General features: G+C 51.2%; 1 protein-coding gene across 7 annotated transcripts in view; it reads left to right on the top strand.

Moving 5' to 3' along the window:
- TRRAP (transformation/transcription domain associated protein) overlaps positions 1-16,797 on the top strand; it is a 115,287-nt gene that overhangs the window by 85,802 nt on the left and 12,688 nt on the right. For all 7 annotated transcript variants that reach the window (XM_053912291.1, XM_053912290.1, XM_053912292.1 and 4 more), the window contains 11 exons: positions 187-306; positions 766-1,053; positions 1,218-1,355; positions 1,994-2,106; positions 2,519-2,654; positions 5,635-5,826; positions 8,256-8,451; positions 8,999-9,264; positions 9,832-9,932; positions 14,084-14,285; positions 15,413-15,577. In XM_053912291.1, the coding sequence (XP_053768266.1) occupies positions 187-306; positions 766-1,053; positions 1,218-1,355; positions 1,994-2,106; positions 2,519-2,654; positions 5,635-5,826; positions 8,256-8,451; positions 8,999-9,264; positions 9,832-9,932; positions 14,084-14,285; positions 15,413-15,577 (1,917 nt within the window). The remainder of the gene's footprint in view (positions 1-186; positions 307-765; positions 1,054-1,217; positions 1,356-1,993; positions 2,107-2,518; positions 2,655-5,634; positions 5,827-8,255; positions 8,452-8,998; positions 9,265-9,831; positions 9,933-14,083; positions 14,286-15,412; positions 15,578-16,797) is intronic.

Genomic DNA, 16,797 nt, shown 5'->3' with positions numbered 1-16,797 from the left:
CCACGCCTGTGCTTGGCTGCTAAGCCCAGTATGGGTTGGCCTCCGGTGCCCAGAATCCATTTTCGCTCGGACGTGGCGCTCACCCAGGTCTTTGGGAGTTTGAAAGTGGAGCAGGTCTGGCAGCTCTGGGGCAGGGTGTCTGCACCAGCCCAGGCCCAGCAACACTAACCCTGTTTCTCTCTCTAGACGGGGGCGCTGCTCAGTGCCTTTGTCCAGCTGTGTCACATCTCCACAACCCTGGCAGAGAGGACCTGGGTCCAGCTTTTCCCCAGGCTTTGGAAAATTCTGTCTGATAGACAGCAACATGTGAGTGTATTTTAAAATTCTGTTTTGGAAAATGTTCCAGCTTTTTTTTTTTTTTTTTTTTTTTAGATTTTATTTTTTTTACTTTGAGGAGGAGGGGAAGAGAGGCAGAAAGACAGGTAGAGAAGCATCTGTGTGTGAGAGACACGTTGATTGGCTGCCTCTCACATGCATGCAACCAGGGACCTGGCCTGCAGCCCAGGCATGTACCCTGACTGGGCATCAAACCGGTGACCTTTTGGTTAATAGGCCAGCACTCAGTCTACTGAGCCACACCAGCCAGGGCTGTTTTAGCTTTTGGTAAGTGTTTATGATGAAATAATTTTGATTAAGTTTCTAAGGATGAGGAAACTACTATTGTCTAAGAGTGAGTGATCAAAAATACTGGCAGATGCTGGATGAGAGAGTAAAGACATGTTGGCTTGGAATGAAGACCTGAACGAACACGGTCTTGGGTTTCAGGCTCTTGCTGGGGAGATCAGCCCGTTCCTGTGCAGTGGCAGCCACCAGGTGCAGCGGGACTGCCAGCCCAGTGCGCTGAACTGCTTTGTGGAGGCCATGTCCCAGTGCGTCCCGCCCATCCCCATCCGGCCCTGCGTTCTCAAGTACCTGGGGAAGACCCACAACCTTTGGCTCCGCTCCACGTTGATGCTGGAGCACCAGGCTTTTGAGAAGGGTCTGAGTCTGCAGATTAAGCCGAAGCAAACCACAGAATTCTACGAGCAGGAGAGCATAACGCCGCCTCAGCAGGTGAGCCCCTGGCCGGTGGTTAACTGCGCCTCCTTGCCGGTGACCTCGCATTCCCACAAACATCTCTCTCCCCAGTGGTTTCAGATCCCGGCGCAGTGACGCCGTTTACTGGGGGGGAAAGGTGCCTGTCACAAGCACTCAGAAACCACCACCTGTGTTTCCAGGAGATACTGGATTCCCTCGCAGAACTTTACTCTTTGTTGCAAGAGGAAGACATGTGGGCTGGTTTATGGCAGAAGCGGTGCAAGTACTCGGAGACAGCAACTGCTATTGCTTACGAGCAGCATGGATTCTTCGAGCAGGTAGCCTCTCTGGGATGAAGAGGACGGGTTGTGTGGCTGTATTATAGTTACGATGTTACGATATTGTCACGTCCTCAAGGGAGTTCACATTTACACTTGAAGGGTTTGTCCTGTTCACAAAAAGTCCTTGGAAGATTAGTCTCAGAGGAACAGACACAACACGGACATTTTTAACACTCAGTCCTAAGTCCTTTACCGCTAGAAGCGAATGTGGATGGTTTTTACCTGCATTCCTTGGTTTTATTTATTGGAAGTGGAAGGTAGACGGCATTTTGTGTTGAGACTTAGTCTTTGTGCTTGTCCTTCCAGTATAGCATGGTCCCGTCCTTAGCCCTGTTTAGGGCGCCGGGCCAAGAAACCCGGAAACGTAGGCACACGCTGTGGCCTCTGCTCTGGTCGCCGAACCCAGGGCAGGCAGCCTCCCACTCCTCCGTTCTGTGTGGGGAGCAGCGCCTCTCGGTTCCCTCCTTCCCTTCTGCGCTCTGCGAACAGGGGAGTCCAGGGGGCGTGTGATTGCAGAGAAGAATGCGAGGCACTTCTGGGTTTACGAGTCCACTTGCCCTGCCCTGGATCGTTGAGCAACGCCTGTGGAGTTTCCTAGTTCAGCAGCAGTTTGAAAGCATTATCAACTCTTTTAGGCACAAGAGTCCTACGAAAAAGCCATGGATAAAGCCAAAAAAGAGCACGAGAGGAGTAATGCCTCCCCTGCGATTTTCCCCGAGTACCAGCTTTGGGAGGACCACTGGATTCGGTGAGCTGGACGGGGGTGGGGGGGTTGGGGTGGCGGGGGCAGGAGTCAGCTAAGGGAACCCATGGCAGATAAGGAAACTTTGCTGCTTTCTCTATGGCCTCGCAGAGAAAAGAACAAAGGCCTGCGAATAGTTTTAAGGTCTTGAGTAATCAGAAATGCCTGTGGGAGTTCCTGCCTCTGCCCTGCTCTGGCGTGGGGAGCGCTCCGTTGTGTAGTGGGCAGTTCTCGGTGTTCCGGGGAGTGGCTCCTTTGGAGGGCCGGTGGGACTTGCAGGGGACCAGACCGGCACTGCACAGAAGCCCGCCCTTCTCTGGGGAAAGACATCTGCCTTGCTGTGTGGGGTGGAAGGAAATGACTGTGCCTGAGCTTTCTGGCTTCGTGGTAGCTGACCCCCCGGCGCTCTGGTCTGCAGGTGCTCTAAGGAGCTGAACCAGTGGGAGGCCCTGACCGAGTATGGCCAGTCCAAGGGGCACATAAACCCGTACCTCGTGCTGGAGTGCGCTTGGCGGGTGTCGAACTGGACCGCCATGAAGGAGGCGTTGGTGCAGGTGAGACCTCCCTCCCCTCCTTGCTGACCTGTCCACTCTCAGGCCATGTTCCCCACAGCTGTGTGGGTGCCTTTTGCCAAAGTCGTGACTATCTGGAAATTGCTCTTCACTGAGAACAGCCTGGGCATGTGGGCAAGAGAGAGTAGCTCTTGGGAAGCAAGAGTGATTTTTGGTTATCTCCAACACCTTTCCTGAATTTGAATTGAACTGTAAATTAAGTATTCGTCTGTTACTCCACTGTACTAAGTATCAGGCGTGGAGACCTTGGACTCTGAGCAAACAAATGAATAGCAGAACCTGGAGACTTGTGGAGGAACAGAGTCAGTTTTGCTGGTGCCTTCGGTTGGCGGAAGCACGGCTAGAAGGGAGCGCAGCAAATGTGGCTGGTGTAACCCCAGGGGCTGGCGGGGCAGCCAGTGTCACATTCAGAGCACGTTTTGTGTCCTAGAAGCGATGCTGGTATCGTGTGAGGGAAGTTGTCACTAACCTGGTTGAGCTCTACGTTTTAAAAAATTAAACACCACCCAGAGGGGTTTGGTGCGTGATGGGAGAGCGCACACACCAGTCCAGTTCCCGTTCTCCCGTGGGGAGCTTCTCCTGGGGCGCCAGCAGTGCTGGACAGCGCGGCGCTGTGTCAGACAGACGGGCTGCCTGACCCCACAGCGTGGGACTCTTAGCGCCTGGTCTTGTTTTTGGAGGCAGCCAGCCTTGTCGTGCCTCATTTCCTGCTGCGCCCGTCTGTCCTGTGCTCCCTCAGCCCCGGCCCCGCTGGGTGGTGTTCACGCAAACAGGGTCCCTGGGAAGGAAGTGCGGTTGTCCCTGCCTCCCCGCCGCTGTCCTTCCCGCCAGTGCTTTCCTTTCCTCGGTGCAGAGGCTGCAAATGCACACAGAGATCACAGGCCCCTTTCTTTGAGAAGATGAGCCTAAAATTTAAAGCTCTGCCATGGTTCCAGCACTCAGTTCATTACTGGCATTCTTTAACAACACGCAAAAGATTGAAGAGCCGATACAGGGCGCCTGCTGCTCTGAGGGATCGCCAGTCACTTGTGAAGACGTGTATGTACGTGTATCCATGTATAGATGTGTGTATTTCTCTCATCCGATGGGATGCATTCACAGTTGGTTATTCTTTCTCCTTACTTTGACAAAAACTTCTGCTGAATAAATGTTTATAGCTTCTTAGGTCACTCTGCCTTTTTAAATCTCCCTCCCAGGATTCCGCCTAGCCGGGCATGTGCAGTATCGTACTGTCAGTAGGCCTGATGAATGAATTTCCCTTTTCACAGTCTCGTTTGTTTTCCAAAAGGCGTGAGGCACTTGCTGACTAGAAAAGAGCTCAGTATATACAAACATTCTGAGTAATCTTTAGTGTATCAATTTCAAATGGTCTTCATAGGAGTAAATTATTTACTTATTTGCCAGTATTTAAAAAAATTCTCAAATTACTTTTTTATTCCTGTGCATTATGATTATAGGGCTGCATGCGGTAGCCCACTTCTCAGTTTGATTTAATAGATGGGGCACTTCTTTTCAGGGGGGAGAAATTAAAGAGGTGGCTTTGCTCTAAGTTCAAGGACAAGGCTGTAATTGACAGGAGCCTGGGTTAAAGTAGGGTGTGCGTCCAGAAAATGGGGGCTGGCGTGGTTTAGGGGTCCAGTTGCAAGCAGGTGCGCTCACATGTTTGCCTTCCCAAATTCCGCCGTTGCTGGGCTGTTGAGATGTAAGAGGGGCTGAGAACGTGGACAGAAGATGTCCAAATAGGCCAAGGTGCCCGGGGCCCGACGGCATGGTCCTTACGTCTCTGCCTGCGTCGTGTGGGCAGATGGCACCGAGGCGCCATGAAACGGATGTGATTTTTGTTGGCACTTCCCAAAGATGCTGCTTTGGCATGTTTATTGATCTTGTTACAGCGACTCCTGTGCAGTTTCCTCCACAGAGATCCTTTCCTCTCCATGTACATGGAGAGGCTATTTTTTAAAAGATTTTGATTGTAATACCTCGGTGCTCTGTGAGAGAGCGCTGACCTGCGATGAGTTCTGGTGCTTTCTCTGGACGGCGGTGAGCAAGCTCGCGGCTGCCGGGGGTGCACGGGGGCCTTTCCCCACTGCAGCTGTGTGTGCGGGGGGGCAGGGGTTAGCCTTACGGGGGTGGGGGGTGGCTCCATGCTCAGTCTGCTTCATAACGGAACTGGTGACCGAGATATAGGGAGTATGGGGGAAATGGCATGACGGGTAATTAAGTGTGGCTTTTAAATGACAGTGAAGTTTGTCAACGTTCACTCGTATTCTCATAAACCTGAATCACTGCCCCGTGCCACCTTGTATAATGTGGAGCAAGTTAGATTGACTTCCCAGAATAACAATTGAACTGGAAACAATCCGGAGTCAAGGTGAACATGTACTGAATACTTTAGAGCCTCACTTGCTGGCCCTGACTGGTGTGTCTCGATGGGTCGGGCATAATCCCACAATCAGTTCCCAGTCAGGGCACTTGCCTGGGCTGCGGGCCAGGTCCCCAGTTGGGGGTGTGCGAGAGGCAGCCGATTGATGTGTCTCTCACACGTCAGCGTTTCTCTTCCTCTCTTTCTTCCTCCCTCCCCCTTGCTATAAAAATAAATAAAATCTTTTAAAAAAACCCCAACAACCTTGCTGGCTGGATTTGTAGCCAAGTGACGGTTATTAATCTGGCCGATCACAGCAGTTTGTCCTCTTTTGGAACTGCTGATACCTTGAAGCAAGGAGCCTGTGGCATAGCTTCGTAGCTGGAGAGATCAGCCAGTGCCTGGTATTCAGACGAGGGTATCCAGAAAAAGCACTCTAAACGTATGACTTCTCTAAAGAAAATAAATGTCTGTTGATGCTTAATTTCTGCTTATTGCTTTGCACAATGAACTACAAAAGAATTGACTTTATTTTGTGACTTTTCCACTGAGAGGAGGAATACGCATAACTTTCTGTGTAATTGTCTTTTATACTACCAGGTAGAAGTAAGCTGTCCCAAGGAGATGGCTTGGAAGGTCAACATGTACCGAGGGTACCTGGCCATCTGCCACCCTGAGGAGCAACAGCTCAGCTTCATCGAACGCCTGGTGGAAATGGCCAGCAGCCTGGCCATCCGCGAGTGGCGGCGGCTGCCCCACGTGGTGTCCCACGTGCACACACCGCTTCTCCAGGTGGGTACGGCATGTGCCGGGGGCAGCCTCAGGGGCCTGCCGCAGCAGACGGCCTCTGGGCCTGCCGAAGGCCTGCACACGGAGCAGACGCTCCTTCCACCTCAGCTCGTCCTTCAGGGAGGAGGCCCGAGCGCACCCGTGGGGGCTAAAACGCTGCTTCTCCTCGGTGGAGCTTCCTAGGGGTTTACATGACAGAAGACAGGGAGCTAAAGGAAACCATCTGTAAATAATTACAGGAGGGTGAGAATGAGGCCTCAGCAGCTCGAGGGTGTCAAGGAAAAGATAGGTTTTCTGAACAGTAGTTCAGAAGTGCAGCTGAAGATAAAGGGTCACTGCAGACGCTCCACGGCAGATCCAGCAGCACGAGAAGAAGTCGGCGCACTTAAAGGCAGACCAGACGTTTCCCATCTGAAGGAGAGAGAGGGAAGCTAATGAAGAAACATAGGTGGAGCCTCAGGGATGCGGGACGCTGTCATTCGTACCGGCGGACTCATAGTGGGGGTCCCAGAGGGAGCGGGCAGAGAAAAGGGGGCGGCAGAAGTTATGTTTGAAGAAATAATGGCTGAAAACAGCCCAAATTTGGTAAAATTAAGAAACCAATTCATTTACAATAGGAGCAAAAGGAATAAAACACTTAGGAATAAATTTAAGTTTGTATTTCAAAGAACACCATTGAGAAAGTAGGACAGCCGAAAGAATGAGAAAACTTACCCGCAAATCTAGTAAAGGACTTTTATCCAGACTGGGTAGGTGAAGAACTCTTGTAGGTAAACAAGGGAAGACAGCTCAGTTTTAAAGTGGGAAAAAGATTTGAATAAACATTTCCCTAAAGAATACGTACAAATGACCTGTAAGCACATGGAGGTGCTCAGCATCTTTAGTCACGAGGGAAACGCGAATCAAAACCACACTGAGATGCCGCTTCACACCCCCTGACCCTCGCCCAGCGCTGGGGGGACGCGAAGTAGTTCTGCCTCTTTGGAGATGGTCTGGTGGCTTCTCAAAATAGGAAACGTGGGATTACCATGTGATTTCACAGTTTTACCCCTTGTGTAAGTCTAAGAGAAATTAAAACATGGCCACAAAAACTTACACATAAATGTTCAGAGCAGTAATATCCACGATAGCCCAAAAGACCATCAGCTGGTAAATGAATAGGTGAAATGTGGTGCACCCATGAAATGGGTGCTACCCAACAATCCAAAGGAATGAGGTACTGATAACGTTGTGTCTGGATGAAGCCTTGAAAGTGGGCCAAGTGAAGACGCCAGGCGCAGAAGGTCACGGTGGCTGATTCCCTGCCCGTGAAACGCACGGAATGGGTCCGTCCTGACAGACGGAAGGCAGATGAGCAGTTGTCGCCTGCTGGCGGAGGAAGAGTGGGGGGTGGCCCCCAGTGGTTATAAGACTTCTTTTTGGAAGTGATGTAAAGTTTCTGTAATTACATAGTGGTGGTTGATGGTTGTGTGACTTAGAGAATATAGTAAGAACTATTGAACTGTAGTACCCCATTTTCAGTAAGCTTTGGATGGGAGGGGGGGTTAAAGGTTTTAGAAATGTACATGTGATGAACTAAATTTGAAATACAGGTAATTCTAGTAGGCAATTAAAAAGATTAGGACCATACAATAAGACACTGAGTACCGACCTAGGTGCTGTGTTTGGGAGATTAAAGAAGAAACTTTCAGACAGATTCTGCCTCAGAGGAGCACCCAGCTGGAGGGAGATGGCAGTCTCCAGGAAGCAAACTGATGAAATAGTTATCGGGGAGACTGTGGCTCAATGCCGTGTAGGGAGGAGAAGCCCCCACGGGAGGGGGTGGGACCTAGCAGCCAGGGTTTGGGTGGGCTGGGACTCGTGGCCAGGGCCTTGCCCATGAGAACTTGCACCGGCGGGCTGGAGCAGCAGCACACCTACGCTTTAGAAGGTAGTGAACTAGACAGACTGGTCAGGGGCGCGATTGAAAGTGTCTGTGCCAGCCCAGAGAGAGCATCAGAGCCACATTTTAAAGTTGTTGGTGAGGCCGTGGGGTTTTCAGTGTCGGTGGAGGAAAGCCTGAGTGCAGGGCTAGGCTGCTGTCTTCTCAGATGTTGGTGGACAGCCAGCTGTGGCTGGAAGAGAGTTGTTTGGGGGCTGCCCCTCAGCAAATTGTGGTGTCCACACTGTTCTCCGCTCCCTCTCCTGTCTCAGTGGCCATAGCTGAGGTTTTAAAGCGGGGGGCTGGGAGAGCAGTGCTGGAGGGGAAGAGTGAGCGAGATGTGGACGCTCAGCTGGTCTGTGCGCTCTAGACTGCTTCCCTTCAGGACGGACTGTGACGTCCTCGCAGCACACCGGGCTCCAGACAGGCTCTGGTTTGCTCAAGCGTGCAAACCAGAGCCTTTCTTCCGTGTAAGGCTCACCGCAGAATCTCCCGTGTTGGTCCCACTCAGGCCGCCCAGCAAATCATCGAGCTTCAGGAAGCAGCGCAGATAAACGCAGGCTTGCAGCCGACCAACCTGGGGAGGAACAACAGCCTGCACGACATGAAGACGGTGGTGAAGACCTGGAGGAACAGGCTGCCCATCGTGTCTGACGACCTGTCCCACTGGAGCAGCGTCTTCATGTGGCGGCAGCACCATTACCAGGGTACAGCCTCCTGCTCCAGCAGGTGCCCCCTGCTCCGGCTTCGTGTCTCCGTCTGGTTGGGTTTCTCTTTCACCAGACTTTGTATTTTCTGGTGGGCATGGGCGACAGTGGTGGTGTAGTGAGACAAAGATGAAGGTGGTGACAGATGGAAGGATTGCTTCCTGCCTGTTGACTTTTTCTAGTAGAACAAACGGCTAGACACTGCTGGGGGCCGCCGGGGCTCAGACCAGCGCGTCGGAGCTCTGGGTTGTAGATGTCAAAGCCACACCTCCCAGCCCCTCCCCAAGGAGTGTGGCCCCCTCCATTTTTCTGGCCCCCGCTGCTCACACCCTGCATGGTTTAGTTAGCCAGGATACTAACACTCAACTTGGTGTTGGTGCTTTCTATAGCTTCCTTTCAATATAAAATTCAAGGAAAAGGAAGGGGTTTATCACCGAGCTTTCCATTTTCATAAGCCATGTGTGTGTTCACTTTTTATCTCAGCCTTATTGTGGAGTACTTTGAAAACATTTGGCCTGGGCTGATAAGCCGTTTCTTTGCTTTCTAGCTATTGTGACTGCGTATGAAAACAGTTCTCAGCACGACCCAAGCTCAAACAACGCTATGCTCGGGGTGCACGCGTCCGCCTCAGCCATCATCCAGTACGGGAAAATTGCCCGGAAACAAGGGCTGGTCAACGTGGCTCTGGACATCCTGAGTCGCATTCACACCATCCCCACCGTCCCTATTGTGGACTGCTTCCAGAAGATCCGGCAGCAGGTCAAATGCTACCTCCAGCTGGCAGGGGTCATGGGGAAGAACGAGTGCATGCAGGTAGAGTGCCGGGGTCTGCGGGGCGGGGGGGGCGGGGCACGCATCCACGTGGGGGCTCCTGGCTCAGATGACGGGGCCGGGGCGGGGGGCGGTGCAAATGCAGCGCTTCCTGCGGACACAGCCACATAGTCCTTCCTAAACGAGAGGGAAAAGCGCCCCGAGTGTTGAAATACATCATTTTGTCGTCTCTTCTACTGTGTACTTGGTTAATGTGCTGAAGGAAAAAATTAAAGACTGCATAAGTGTGAAGGTGTTGCAAGGTAGATTATTGTCTGTGTTCAGAGGAATGTTAATAAAAATGACGATTAGAAACTGATTAGATATATAAAGCTTAGAGAACATAATACCCTTCAGGTGTCTAGGACTGGATTGAATTTAGCATGAAGTGATTCAGCCAAATACTTTCAGTCAACAAATACTCATGGCAGGCAAATCTGTTGTCAATTTAAAGTACGTTTCTCAGTGACCTTTAGGACTAATTGCCTCGATAAATATTTTAATGAAGTTGTTATAGTCATATTGTCTAGAAATTTCAAGAACTTTTTTTCTACACATTTTTTTAAACAGGGCCTTGAAGTTATAGAATCTACAAACTTGAAATACTTCACAAAAGAGATGACGGCCGAGTTTTATGCGCTGAAGGGAATGTTCCTGGCTCAGATCAACAAGTACGTATGTCACACGGAGGGGACTGAGAGCAACCCGCCAGGTTTCCTGGGTGGTTGCTTACTGCGGAGGCCAGTGGGAAGGTCAGCCGGAAGTCAGTATGATTCAGTGGGTGTTGTCAGGTGTGGTGTTCTGGGTGTTGTACCTCTGCAGAGAGAGTGAACTTACAGCCGGTGGATGAGCCAGGGGTTGGGTGGTACTTTAAAAGCTCTCTAAAAAGGAGCGGCTGGAACACAGAACAGCTGGTGACGTGGATCCATTGCCCGTTTCCCCTGCGTGCCCTTCGGGGACAGAGCGGGTCGCTTTCATGGAGAAGAGTCGTGCTTTGGAGCAGGGGTCAGTTGTGTGGCCCGAAGGCCGGGTGCTGCTGGGGTCCGGTTTCTGGAAGTGGCGCGTGGGAGCACACCCACACTGCTGCCGTGCCTGGGACTGTCCACGGCTCGGCCGGAGTTGCGTTGTAGCAGGAGTCGTGTTCTCACTGGCCCGCTACAGAGAAGGGCAGCCATGCCTGTCCTAGAGAAAGGACCGGCAGGCGGTGAGCTGCTGTAAGGCACACCAGTGAGACCAGCGAGATGCAGGGTGCTGTCTGTTGCCGTCTGTAGAGCTCTGAAGCCCACTCTTCTCATTTCCGATTATGGGGGTTGCCTTTAAGCTTATTTTTAAGTAAGAAAGTGATTTTGTCAAGATAAAAGGGATTTGCCCCCTTAAAATTTTTTAAAAATTTACATGACATAACACACACCATTTGAAAGTGTGCCATTCAGGGAGTTTTAGTGTATTCGCGGTGTTGCACAGCCGTCATCACCACTCGATAATTCTGGAGCATTTCCATCATCCCCAGAAGAGGCCACACACTGGTAGCAGTCACTTCCCATTCTTCCCTCCCTTTGTCCTCGGACAGACAGCGGCTGCTCTCTGTGTCTGTGATGTGCCTGTTGCTCACGTTTCATGCAAATAGAACCAGATACGTGGCCTTGGGATCCGGCTTCTGTGCATATTTTCAGGGTCACCCGTGCTGTGGCCTGTTTGGTGGCTTTGTTCCTTCTCACGCCCGCTGCTGTTCTGGCGTGTGCTCACATTTTCCTCCTCACCCGGCAGTTGGAGGCCCCTGGGTGGTTTCCAGTCCTGGCCACAACAGCAATGCTGCTGGGAGCACTGGGTCGCGCACGAGGCTGTGTGGGAGCGCGGCCTCCATTTTCTTGGCCTCGTACTGGTACGCGGGAGTGGAATTGCCAGGTCCCCTATAGTCCTTTGTTGCTCGGAGAGACTGCCGGTTTTCTGCAGTAGGGCCTCCACCCTAATCCCCGCTGGGTTGCTGGCGGCTCCCGTTTGCCCACTCCCTTGTCGGCACTTGCTATTCCCCACTTTTCTGGTTAGGCCGTCCCAGTGAGTGTGAGGTGGTGTCTCACTGTGGGTTTACTTTGCATTTTTCTTGTGGCTAAGGAGTTTAGCATCTTTTAGGGGCTTCTGTGCCATTTATTCACCTTTTCTAAGGAGATACCTATTCAGTTACTTTGCCCATTTTTAAAATGGGTTATTTGACTTGTTACTGTTGAGTTCCAATTCTTCATGTCTGGGTGTGTTTCTTTCAGATGCATCATTTGCAAATAGTTTCTCACGCTCTGCAGGGGAACTTTCTGCTTTTTTGTTAGCACCCTTAAGGCACAGAGTTTATCACTTTGATGAGTCCCATTTATTTGTTTTTTCTTTCATCGCTTGTGCTTTTGGTTTCATGTCTAAGGCACCACTGCCTCACCCAAGGTCATGTGCATTTACTCCTGTCGTTTTCTTTTAAGAGTTTTATAGGTTTAGCTTTTACATTTATGCCTTTAGTGCATTTTGAGTTAACGCTTTATGTGGCATGAGGGTAGCGGTCTAAAGTTCCTCTCTGGCAGGTGTGCTTCTGTTGTCCCAGCACCACTCACTGGAGAGACTGTCCGTCCCCCACTGGAGGGCCTCAGCTCTGGGCCAGCGGTGCGGCTGTGCATCTGGACATTCGCCCTGATGGGGAGTGGGGAAGTGTGCCGCGACTTGGTTCTTCTCCACGACTGTTTTGGCTTTTTGGGGTCCTTTACATTTCCACGTGAATTTTAGCTTGTCTATTTCTGCAGCAAAAGGCAGTGGGATTGTGACAGGGATCGCACCGAGTCGCAGATTGATTCGGGCTGTGTCGACACGGTAACAGTGCCACGCCTTTAATCCGCAGGAGTCTTGTGTTTAGGTCATCTCCAGTTCCATTTAACAGTGCTTTATGGTTTGCATTGTACAGGGTTTGTGTTTCTTGTGTTAATTCTGTTCTTAAATATTTTATTCCTTTTGATGTGTTATACCTTGTTTTTTAAATTTTATTTTCAGAGTGCCCATTACTAAGGTAAAGAAATACAGCTGGGTTTTAAATACTGATTTTTCAGCTTTGCTGTATTTGTTTGCTGCAGTAGTTCTTCTGTGAATTCTTTAGGGCTTTCTGTGTATTAGACTGCGGAATCTGCAAGTAGAGAGTCTGCATTTCCCTTTCAGTCTGCGTGCCTGGTTGCTCTGGCTGAGAATTCCAGCACAAAGCTGAAGTAGAAGTGGTGATTACGGGCATGCTTGTCTGGTCCCTGACCTGAGAGGGAGACCTCAGTCGCTGGTCATCCATCGCGTGTGACGTTGGCTGTGGGTTCTCATGTGACCTTTCTCGTGTTGAGGTCGTTTCCTCTGTTCCTAGTTCATTGAGTGTTTTTACCATGGAAAAGTGTTAGATTTTGTCAGATGTCCTTTCTTCCTCAGCCGAGACGTGTCTGTCTGTCTTTCTACCATGCGATGCGGTGCGTGGACTGATTCTCCCAGGTGGAACCGCCACTCGCATCGCTGGAGTAAGTCCCGCCTGGTCACCGTGTGCCACCCTTTGAGGACACCAGTGGATTTGGTTTGCTAAGGTTCTGTCGAGGAGGTTCGAGTCTGTTCATGAGGGCTATGGGGGTACAGTTCTCTCTGATGTCTTGTACATTTTTGGTACGTTACTAGTATGGTGCGGCCATTGTGGAAAACAGTTCGGCAGTTCCTCGAAAACTAAACATGGGATTATCATACGACCCAGCAGCTCCACTCTTTGGTATGTGCTCCCCAAATTGAAAATGGGTGCTCACTTAGGCACTTGGTGATGGTAGCCGGAATGTCAAAACAGCTGACACGAATGGGTGAGCAAAATGGCAAACACAGGTAGTTGAACGGTGTTCAGTCACAAAGAGGGTTAAAGTGCTCATTCACGCCACACATGGATGAAGCTAACTCTGTGCCTAGTGAAAAGCCAGACACACACACACTCGTGTAACGTGAGATTCCCTTACGGGAGACAGGCAGGTGGGTAAACGCACAGAGACGGCTGGCAGACTGGTGGCGGCCGGGGGTCTCGGCTGATGGAGAAGGACTGCTTAATGGCCGGGGGCTTTCTTTGGGGTGATGAAGTGCTTTGCAACTATTGGGGTGGCCAAAAAGTTCGTTTGCTCTAGTAGTGCTTAGTTGTCTTTAACGTCATTCGAAACAGTTTTGTTAGATTGTGTTGTGACAGCTGTCGTATCAGCGGGCATTTAAAAAAGCTTATCAAAATTGGTGAATTTTTGGGTAGCCATTTTAATATTTAAGATGGAAGAAAACATGCAGTGTTTTCGGCCTATTATGCTTTATTATTTCAAGAAAGGTAAAAATACAACTGAGACACAAAAAAAGATTTGTGCCGTGTGTGGAGAAGGTGCTGTGATTGATCGAACAAGTCCAAGTTTGCGAAGTTTCTCAAGTTTGCGGTTTGCAGAGATTTCTCGCTGGACGGTGCTCTACAGTCAGGTACACCAGTTGATAGCGATCAAGTTCAAACTGTAACTGAGATCAATCAATCATTATACCAAGGGGGAGACAGCCAACATACTCAAAATATCCAAATCAATAAAGTTACCGGTGAAAATGAAAGATGTGTCTTTTACTTTATGGAAAAGACTGAATGGACTTTTGGCCACCCCATTAGGTAGGGGCGGCAAGCAGCTGCACAACTTACGTGTGCAAAGTGTACGAGCGTACCAAGGGCCATTGAGTCACTCGCTGTCACCTGGTTGGTTCTGTGTATGCGAAGTGCGCCCGAGAGGAAGCCCGGCTGAGGTCTTGGCTTGTGTCCTCCCAGGTCCGAGGAGGCGAACAAGGCCTTCTCCGCGGCGGTGCAGATGCACGACGTGCTGGTGAAGGCGTGGGCCATGTGGGGCGACTACCTGGAGAACATCTTTGTCAAGGAGCGGCAGCTGCACCTCGGAGTGTCGGCCATCACCTGCTACCTGCACGCGTGCCGGCATCAGAACGAGAGCAAATCGAGGAAATACTTAGCCAAGGTGAGGCCGAGAGAATTAGCTTTGACCAGAGATCATCTGGGGGTCTTCCAGCGTGGATGACAGCTTAGCTGTTCCACCCTGTGCTGGGCAAGAGGCTTGTTTCATGCTTCAATCTCCACCCTCATCACTCTTCGAAGTTCAGTGTTAACGCTGAGGGAACTGAGGCCTGGATGTCCTTGGGGTCCCAGGACATCAAGCAGCAAAACCAGGCCTGGAGTCTGGGTCTTAGGTCTCAAGTCCAGCGTTGCTGTGGGATTGCACCCTGGACAGAGGTTCCTGTGGATTGGTGAGGATCTGCAAGGGGTACGTGCCAGCCAGACACCCATTGGATTCTGAGCTCTCACCTGCAGGGCCAGGCGCATGGTCCTAGAGCCTGTCAGATCTCTGCACGCACTATGGGGTGAGGTCGTGGTCGCTGGCATTCTCGATCTGTGTTGTCCTGGCAGCGCCAGGCTTAGGACTGGCAGACGTGTGCCTGCTGCTGGTTGCCGGCTTGGTCCTCTGTCCCTGTTGCTCTGGCCTGTGCCTGCCAAGGAACAGATAAATACCACCCAGAATGAACTCTTGCAGAAAACTTAAGAATAAGTTGTTCTTTACTGTTTTGCCCATTTAAGATTTGGATGTTTTTAGAATTCCTTGATGTGATCCCAGAATTTGGAATGCACACCATTAGCACATAGTGGTTTACAGCCGAGTATGAAACACACCAGCTGTCATAACACAGAGGGACTACCTAAGTATCTGACTCCATCTGCTGTGTTAGATGTCATTGTTCCCGCCACCCTTGGACACTAGGCTGCTACCTGACCCTAGGGCGGCTCCCCCGAGACCTGGCGGGGGCACGAGGTGATTCGGCAGGTGGGCAGCCCAGGCCGTCTGCCTGTTGCCTCCTTAGGGCCGTTGGCCAAGCTGATTAGATCAGCTGGCAATTGGCAGTGAAGCTAAATCTAGAAAAAAGCTTCACTCAGATGTTTGGTTTACTTACATGCTCAGTCGAGCACTGTTGTTGGACCTTTTGTAGACGTGTTTCTAGGAAAACTACCCTGCGTGGTATTTCAGTGCAGGGAAAAGTCACAGGCCTCAGCAGTTTCTTTCATTGAGCTCCAGAATCTTCCCTCCTCTCTCAGGTGCTGTGGCTCTTGAGCTTCGACGATGACAAAAACACTCTGGCGGACGCTGTGGACAAGTACTGCATCGGCGTGCCGCCCATCCAGTGGCTGGCCTGGATCCCCCAGCTGCTCACCTGCCTGGTCGGCTCCGAGGGAAAGCTGCTCCTGAACCTTATTAGCCAGGTGGGTATGATAAGGTGTCTATTCACAAAAAAAGTCATGTCTTCCTTTCACATTCTTCTCCCCAGGGAGCCAAGGTGCGTGTTCAAAGTGTGGCAAATGGGTCAGAGGTACGGGAACATGCATGCATTCAGAGACCACTTGACACAAGGCGCAGTGACACGTGACCGAAGAGTTTATCAAGGCTGAAATGAAATAATCTGCTGTAGCGTTATAGTATTAAAATGGAATTTCTTTGCTTGAGCACGTTGCCACATAAGATGCAAGTAAAACGAACAGGCTCTTAAAACATAAGAGTGCCAGAGCGTGCTTGGAGCGGGAGTCACGGCGAAAGGCGAGGCTCGCCCACGACTCTGGGGGTGGCGGCACTGGGTGGTGGTGGGCAGAGGGGACGGTTGTGAGCCGGAGTTGGGGACAGGCCTAGGCAGGCAGCTTTCATGACCGTTTTTTGAGAGTGGTTCCAGAATGTTCCTCTGCTGAGAAAAGACTGGGGTCAGAGGAAGGACCCAAGTAGTAGAAATGGAGACACACTTCAGTCTGGGACACATGCAGCACCTTCCTTTTATGGAATTAAAGTCGTGTGACCTCCCACGAATGAGGCGCGTGGGCACCAGGCACTCGGGAACCTGCCGCGCTTTTCTCTCTGGGTTTACTTGGCTGCTCACACTCGGTGCGTCATCTGCCTCGTACCCAGAGATGGTTTTGTCTTTTTCCCTAAGAGGAGGTAGCTGTGCTTCTGGCCTTCTGCTCGGGGTTTATCTGCGGGGGTGCAGACGGAGTGTGTGTGCACGTTGTCCCTCACGGCACGTCTCCTAATGCACATCAGCCACCGCCCTGTGGCCTGTGCCAGAGCGTGGTGACCCCCTCGGCCCTTTGGAAGGAGCCCTGCAGCCCAGTTTGGCGGAGCTGGGTTTTCTCACTGTAATAGAAGCATGTCGGCCACCTCCTTGCTGCGGTTATGCGGCGTGGAGCTGTTCCCGGATGGGCCGTCCCGCAGTTCCCAGCGAGCTGTGCCAGACACAAGGCTGGTGTCGTCTTGTGTCTTCCTGTGTAAGGCCCAGGATCTACTCAGTCACGTGACAGTGTGCTTTCTGCGTCCCCAGGAAGAACCGCTGAAACGTGCGAGCTGTGTAGGTCTCTCTCGGATCTTTAAAGCTGCGCTGGATGTTCACTGGCCATTGGGTCTGGCCTCGGGCGTTAGACCAGGGCGCAGTGCAGGCTTC

This window comes from Desmodus rotundus, chromosome 10 (genome assembly GCF_022682495.2).
Source record: "Desmodus rotundus isolate HL8 chromosome 10, HLdesRot8A.1, whole genome shotgun sequence".
NCBI lineage: Eukaryota > Metazoa > Chordata > Mammalia > Chiroptera > Phyllostomidae > Desmodus > Desmodus rotundus.
Note: the sequence above shows the minus strand (reverse complement) of the source record. Positions and strands in the feature narration are given on the sequence as shown.